The 7,921-nt window shown below is 45.1% G+C and overlaps 1 protein-coding gene and 1 long non-coding RNA gene across 3 annotated transcripts in view; both read right to left on the reverse strand.

Moving 5' to 3' along the window:
- Positions 1-1,458, reverse strand: part of RHOF (ras homolog family member F (in filopodia)) — a 20,170-nt gene extending 18,712 nt beyond the window's left edge. The window contains exon 1 of the mRNA XM_009321224.1: positions 1,279-1,458. Coding sequence (XP_009319499.1) covers positions 1,279-1,458 — 180 coding nt within the window. The remainder of the gene's footprint in view (positions 1-1,278) is intronic.
- A 2,726-nt stretch (positions 1,459-4,184) lies between these two features.
- The window catches only part of LOC103914531, a 7,410-nt gene continuing 3,673 nt past the window's right edge, over positions 4,185-7,921 (reverse strand). Inside the window, exon 3 of one of the 2 annotated variants that reach the window (XR_663481.1) lies at positions 4,185-7,175. This is a non-coding gene — a long non-coding RNA (uncharacterized LOC103914531). Of the gene's footprint in view, positions 7,212-7,921 lie in introns of both variants that reach the window. The other variant, XR_663480.1, reaches the window with a different exon arrangement.

Consider the following 7,921-nt stretch of genomic DNA (forward strand, 5'->3'; position numbering starts at 1 on the left):
CAATGTGTTTTTACCCAATATCCATCCCCTCTCTTTAGTATACATGCCTGAAATCCCTCTGGCTTATGCCTTCCTGTGTTTTCATTACCCAACACTCCACCTGACCCAGCAAGCACTAAGATGTTATTTTTTTCAAAATCAGAGTGCTCTCTGCAGTTATCTGCTTTCTTCAGATTACTTTTCCCTTCTTCCCAGTAATTCCTGGTAGAGAGAGATTTTCTTTTAATGTACTTGCCGGTTTAGAGACAAGGGAGGACTGAGACCAATAGGAGTGTATGTTAATTAGGATGATCACAGCACCGGAGCAGGAGTTGCATTCAGCTTTTTTAGATTATGCAGCAGGGATAAGTATGGAGTAGGTGAGTCTGCCGCGGATGGCCAAATCTGGGTTACGGTCCTCAGAAGTTGGTTGGTAGATTCCACTAATCCTGAAATGTGTGGAGTTGTACATTTTGTGAGGCTTTTGAGAACCTCAAGTTTAAATGATCCCAGGTTTGGCTTGCTAAATATGCTTTCTACTATGCATACAGGAGCTACAGTCCAACCTGAGCAAGCATGTGTTTTTCAGAGCCATTAGAAGAGTCAGGCTTCCATCGACGATTCATTGCTGCATTGGCTATGCAATAGCTATCACTCTTGCACCTGGCCCAGGCAGGAAGCTCTCAAACCTTTTGGACAAGAATGTGGGGAAACTGGGAATATTCATAGGAGGAGAAAAAAGGATGGCAAAGTAGGCTATAAGAGAAAGGACTGTGGATAAAATAGGGGCAGACTTTTGCTGAGTTATATGTATTGCACCGACACTGAAGGGCAGTTAACGTGTGAAGTTCACATCCTCCCCTCTGATATTTGTGCAAACTTCCTACAGGAAGGCAGCAACTGCAGACTGAAGAGATGAGAAAATCCTCTGTTTATATCCCTACGGGAAACACCATCATTTCTGCCTGTTTTTTGTTGAGTGCTAGATGTACGGGGAGAGCTAAGCAGGAAGCACTTGCTCTGTCGTTGTCTGGCTGGGAAGAAGCTCATACATAGGGATGGAGGTTTGGCAGGAGCCAGAGAGGTTTGTGGCTTGTCAGAGCATCCCTAGAGAAAGGACAGGCCCAGACTGAGTTTATCTCAGACCTGAGAGTAGCCATTAACCCGGCAGGAGCAAACCCTGCAAAGAAACAGTGATGCTCAGAGCAGGCTAATTAATAACTTGAGGCACTGGAAATAAACCCGGTTGTAATTGTGTCATGTTTGCTTTAGAGCTGTGATTTTTGGCCTGCGCCGCACTTGGATGGGTTGGAGCTTGGACGGGTTGACAGCACAGAGTGGCCTGGCTGGAGGTCCTCGCTGAGAGTCACCGGAACAGGTCAGGAAGGTGTTTGAGCAATCGCGGCAGTGGCGTGGTCTGGTGTGCGCAGGCACGTAGAGGGCAGCAACCTGCCAGCGCTGCTCCAGCCCACGGGTCATCGCCGAACACGGACTGGCGCGCTGCCCTGTGTGAGCTCAACACCGCTGTCCTTGATGGCATGTTTCCTGTGCGTTTCTCCCTTCCTACACATATTTCACCCTTCCTGCCTCTCATCGTAACAACAGGCACACTGTCAAGTTCCCAGTTGCTTACTGGGATTAACATAGTAGCTCTGATTTCTTAAGGCGGGGAGATTTCCTGGTTAAAACCATTCTAATTAAACTTACATCTCTTATAATGCTAAAAATGCCCCTGTGTGAAAGGCAGCTGAATCTACTTGCAAAATGTCAGTGCCCCTAGACCTTTAATGGTCTTAGGAGTCTAACAATAGTATAGTCAGTGCCTGTTCAAAGATACAGGACTCCAGACAAGTGGAAGAAGGAAGCAAATCTTAGCATCCCTCCGAATCAGACGTCTTAGACAAAAATCTTCCAAGTACGAAACACATCTGGCTGCGTATTTGTCAAGTTTTTTATCGGCTTGAAATACACAAACACACAGAGCCCATAGCAAATCCTTTCTACTGTAGATCTGGGTGGGCACCTCTGTTTTCCTTTTAGGACTCAATTTTGGACCTGGGGAAAAGTGTTCTCAGTTGACAGGCCTCCAAGCGAGCCAGGGCTGGCCATGGAGGAGGGCAACAGCTGCACAAGCTTTAATTCCTCTCCCCACCCTCCTGTGCAAATGTGCCCCTCAATCCTGTCTGGAGGAGCCAGAGAGGAACATACAGCTCCCCTGCTTCCCTGCCAGCTCTACTGGCATTTCCTATTATGCAGCCAATTGCATGTTAGGCGCTGAGACCATAAAGTATTTTTTCATGTGGGCAGCTGAGCAGTGGTGGAACTAGAATCTCTTTTGGTCACAACCCCCCCCGCAGATGTTCGTGATGCTTTTCTACCCCCTCTTATGCAACACGCCAGGCATTTATGATAATTTATGGCCACAGGAACCACTTCCTGCACACTGCTGGCAGCAAGTCTTCCCGGACTGCTGGCAGACATTGCACAGGGAAAAGGAAAGACAACGTGCAGGGGAAGGTGTTGGGAAGTAAAGGGAACCCTGTTCTCCATCAGCAGCTCCCGGAAGAGAGAGGGGGAGAAAAGCAGTGACGGCTTTGCAGATTTAGTGGAAACTAACTTCAGTTAGGAATTAGCAATGGCCTGCCCTCCTGAAGGTTAAAACAATTAAAGTGTCTGGAAAAGGTATTTTAATTTAAGACTTACCTTGAAAAAACAAAAAAAGCTAAAGCAAGTACAAAAATAAATTAGAAACTAGGCAAAGATAAGAACAGAGCCTGCAGGAATCAAGTCTAAACAAAAGGCAGGGGCTCTGCAGTGAGAAAACCACAAACGGCAGGGGTTGAAATGTAAAACCTACAGTTCACTGAGAAACATGAAAGATGCTGTTGTATTCCACACCTCCTCTTCCCGGGCGTAGCTGTCTCCACAAGGTGAAGGGCAGTAATGAATCAAGCTCCTTCCCTCTCCTCCCGTATTTTCTATTCAATTATTCGCAGGCTGTGCAAGTTCTGCTTTATTTCTCCTCTCCATATGCCGCACTTTCCTCCTGCTTTTTTTTTTTTATTCCGAACTGTGCATTTGGCCTCTCTCCCATTTCTTTCTCCTCGGTGCATGCCCCCTGCTCTGCTAAGATCTGCTGTCTTTGTAACCTCCACTGTGCACATATGCTGGCTCTCCCTCTCCCCTCCCTGCCACCCCCCGCCTTCTGGGCCATCAAGCGTCCCTTTGCTTCTCTCCAGCATTTTTGCCAGGGGGCCCATCAGCCAGCCAGAAAAGGAACAATTTTGCTATGGCCACTGCTCCCGTTTTCATGCTGCCGGCTCCTCTCCACCGATCAAGGGGAACTCATGTTGCTCCCGTAGTACAGCTGATTGGTAGCGAAGGCAAAGATGGCTCTGCAGCTGCTTAGCAACTGGGAGCTGCCGTTATGCAGCAGCATAGAAAGGCAATGGATGGCACAGCATTCGCTAATTCTGCGCGTTCTGGCCCACTCGGCTGAAAACCGTGGCTTAGTGGACCAGCTGGGGCACTCCCAACTGTCCTGTCAAAAATAAATCAAGATGGGGATCCTTAACTGCAGATTTGAGAGCAATGGCGACAATGTCAAGGGCAAAACTGTCTTGATCTTGTGTCGTACATTGTTTGCATCACACCAGTTAGAAGAAACTGCTCCGATTTGTAAGCTACACTCATTCTGTTTGATCTTTGTCATCACTTTTCTGGCTGCAACATTTAATACTCCATCACTTACAATCAGAATGTTCCCTGTATGCGCTGCATTTGTTAAAAAGGCTCACAGGTCTCCAGCTACCATCGCATCTAGACTGTTTAATGATAGGTGTCCAGATACACAAGTATTTTAATGCATCAATATCCTTTTAGATTACTTATCTGTATCTTCATTTCCTTTTGATGCAAGTTCTGTGAGTGCCCAAATTCTTTAAATGGTACATTCTTTCCATTCTTTTTTTTGTAAAACTGTACTGTTTAAGCCATGAAGCACCGAACTGAAATATTTAGTAATTTGATGGCTTTAGAATGTTGATTAGAATTGCCAACCTTCTTGATTTAATGATTTTTATAAGCTTGAAAGTATTCTAAAAAATAACTGGTTGTACATTCTGATGGGATCATAGCATTTCAATAGCAGCTGCATTTCAATAGGCAAGAAGCAACACAAAACATTCTGCAAGTCAGGTGTTGAAACAGCTTCTTTATTCCTTTATAGCTCAAGAATGATTAGATCTCTGAAAGCACTCACTACCTGTCTTACAGAGGTGGCAGAAATAAAATTAACAGATACAGTTTAAAAAGAACCAAAAAACCTAGCCCTGGCAAATATCCAACATGTCAATCAAAAGTTGTATGGATCTTAAACAAAATAAATGTTTGTTCTACTATTGGGTATCACCATACATTTCTTTGCACCCAGGCAGCCAAACAACACAGCAGATTAGTGATTCCCTGTCATTGTTCAATGCTTACATCCCATGCATCCTCAGAGCATGTCGGGACACAGGTGAAATCTGTCAGGAGATTGCTTATTTTGGCTGAGAAATTCCCTAGACGGATCAACTGCTGTTCTTAGGAAGAAATGAAAAATTTCACAGCAAAACAACGGAACAGGCAAATACCCTGTCCATATTCCTACTCAATATTCCTTTGATATTCTTAGCCTGGTTTCCTAAAAATAAAACAGTCTAATGTGTCTGTGTTGTTCTGTGTCATTTTCCCTCTCCTTCCTCCAATCTCAATCAAATTTGGCAGTGGGGAAGTCGTCCCAAACGTATTTAGGTCTTGAATGAACAGCTGAGTAGAGTATGTAGTAGAGGCACCACCTTGGTCTCGGGGAAAGGCAGGCAGAAGGCAGCCCTTGCCCATACCAAGGGGCAGTACCGCTGCCTGGTTGGCCCCTGTGGAGCTCCCAGCCAGCACATCACCCCTTGCTCAGCCAGACAGGGCAAGCAAGACTGGGAAAGAGCTGGAAGATCTGTCAGGGGGCATTTATAGACACAAATCCATGGGAGACAAAACTTCATGAGCTTAGCTGCTGAGAGAGAAACTGTTTTAAGAAATTGCAAGGTTTGGTGGTAAATGGTAATAGCACTAGTAGGAGATTTCTGCAAGAGGGCTGACGTGCCATACTTCAACCCCTGTGAAACATTTACATGATTATGAGTAGGAGAATGTAAGAGCAAGAAGGCAATCTCAAATGGATTAGAATCCATCTAACAGGAAGGTCTCAAAATGCAGTTGTAACCACTGCGTCCTACAGCTGTCATCTTTCTTTTATGGGTCCTGCAACTACCTGTTTTGGGCCCTACATTATTTAATGGCTACCTTATAGACACCAGGGCAGGCAAATGTTGCAGTGCGCCTCCTGGCTCCCTTCCAGCTCCTAAGCTGGGCTTTCTTCATTAAACTGGGGTGTGGCAAGAGGATGGTGCACATACAGACCTCCTCCTGACACAGTATTGACACAGCTGAGGTGTACACACACCTGAACCAGGAAACTCCTACAGTGGAGACAAAAGCAGTTGTTTATCTGGAAAAAAGTATCAAATCATCGCCAATCAAGTTTGTAGGTGACACTCAACAGTAGCAGGAGGGGGTATGAAGAAAAAAAAAAAGCGCATTGCAAGCAACAACGCTGTCTAAGGACTTCGCCTTCTCAAGAGGGCCAAGTGTAAAGTCATAGATAAAGAACAAAGAGCACAAACCAATGGGACGGCGATGCCATCCCAAGGAGGAGCAGATCTGAGAGGAGCCACGCTGGCAAACCAGCTGAACATGGGCTGGTGTAATCCCTGGATGCCTAACAGATACATCTCAGCCAGGAGGGCTGTTGGCACGGGTACGATCACCGCTGATCGCTCCGTCCCCCCAGATCAAAATGGTGAAAAACTGGAGTGTTCACAGGGAACTGCGACAGGAACGATTACAGGATTAGTAAAGATGGACCCAAGGGGGAGCTCTGCAAGTCTGCAATGGGAGTGTTAAATGTTCAGTTGATCAGCCTGTACACAGCTACAAGGGGACAGAAATCTGGTAAGGGAGCATTCCTCCGTCAAGCAGACTGAGACACAGCAACATCCAGAAACTGAAAGCAGAAACTAGGCAAGTTTAAAAAGGTATTTTGATTTCTAGTCTGTCAGGTAGATTTTGATGGAAACAATTTACTAACTCTTGTTTTACTCTCTCTCACGGCCCATTTTAAAATGAAAATCTGATGTTTTTCTAAGATGCAGGTATGCTGCAGTTAAATTCTTTCAAATGAGAAAAAGCAACAAATTCACAAAAATCTTATGACCTGCATTATGCAGGAAGTCGAACCAGATGAACCTAGGTCTCTTTTGTCCTTTATAATCTATTAATCTAGTTTCCTTGCACAAGCAGTGGATTGTAACATGAAAATCTTCAATATAAAGGATTCTGTGTACAAGCCAGTCTAAAACAAAATGTTGTAAACAGTCACGATCATTGTTTGGCAGAACAGCTGCATATTTTTTATTTCACTTTGCCTCTCAATCTAATTTGCTCTTGTTGCAACACTTTGCCAAAGAAATTAAATCACTTCTTATTGATAACAGACAGTGAAATAATTAGCATAAGAGTTTTCCACTCAACAATGCAGGGGAGGGACGCTGTGGGCAAGAACAACCCCCTTTGCTTCAAGAATGTGCATAGAGTCACCACAAGCTGTTCAGAGAAAAAAAATCTTTTTTTTTTTTTTCCCTTTCCCCTGAAAGATCTCTTTCTTTCTCTACAGAGTCTCACACAGTAAACCAGGGTCAATCTAACTCAAGTATGAAAGTCTGGTTTGACCTTTCTGGGATTTAAACACGCTGTACCAGAACATTTAGCTTTTCAGATACGAGGTTCAGCCATGAAACCACCCACTCTGAGAGTGCAACCGGTCTCAACTGCCTTGGTGACTTTTAAACTACATTGAACGTTATAGTCATTTAGAAACTCTAAAAACGGAAATAAATTTTCAGCTCAGACTTACAAAAACAATTTCCAGAAGTGCTGAGGACCCACACAATTCACTGGGTCCGCACGGCAGGCTCGCTGTAAAACGCCTGCTGCCCCAGCAATTTCTGGCCCTGGTTTGCACGTAAGCGGTGCCAGGCACACGCTTTAGGACCTCTCCCAGCTGGAGCAGTTCATGGATTCTACCATCGGGAACGGCCGTCCTGAACAATGATTAATTGCAGACAAAGATCATAGTCCTGGAAAAATGCGCAGAGATGTGCAAGTACAGACAAAGCTGCCTAAGCTCCCACAGTATTATGGTCTAGCTGAATTGTTTCAAAGCCTGTATTAGGCAGAGCTAGTTTGCTTCAGGGTTAAATAGACCAACGTTAAGGTTTAAATGCAGATATTACTAATATCCAAATATCTATTTAAACATGTATTTTAAATCCCAGGAAAGTTATTAGCCGATGCTGTTTAAATCTGCTTTTTTTTTTTAATCACTTTACGTGCTGACTGAACTCATTATGATGCAAGCTGCAGAAACGTTTTCATTACAGTTCAAAAAACCCCTGCAAACCCAAGAACAGATCTACACCGTACTTTGACCTACACGTCGCCTGTTTCGGCCATTTCCAGGAAGCTAAAATGCTTTTCACCTCTATTGAGAAATAGTAGAGGAGCATTTTAATGGCGTTCAGCTAAGAATAACGTCACCGCTTCTTCCAGGTTTATTAGCAGATTATTACTTAAAGCAATTGTAAACCAGGAAGGCAGTCACACTGCTGGCACGAGCAAGGGCCAAGCGTTCAGAGATGGTCTGGCCGGACAAGGCGCGTCTCGCAGGGACCGAGCGGAGGGTCTGGCGGCCGTGGACCGCCATGGCTCCAAGCGCCGCAGCCCCGAGCGTGGGGCACAGAGCGCGGAGGGAGCGTTTTAAAGCCAGCCTGGCAGTGCGGAGACCTTT

This window comes from Pygoscelis adeliae, unplaced genomic scaffold, assembly GCF_000699105.1.
Source record: "Pygoscelis adeliae isolate BGI_AS28 unplaced genomic scaffold, ASM69910v1 Scaffold93, whole genome shotgun sequence".
In the NCBI taxonomy this organism is placed as follows: Eukaryota; Metazoa; Chordata; class Aves; order Sphenisciformes; family Spheniscidae; genus Pygoscelis; species Pygoscelis adeliae.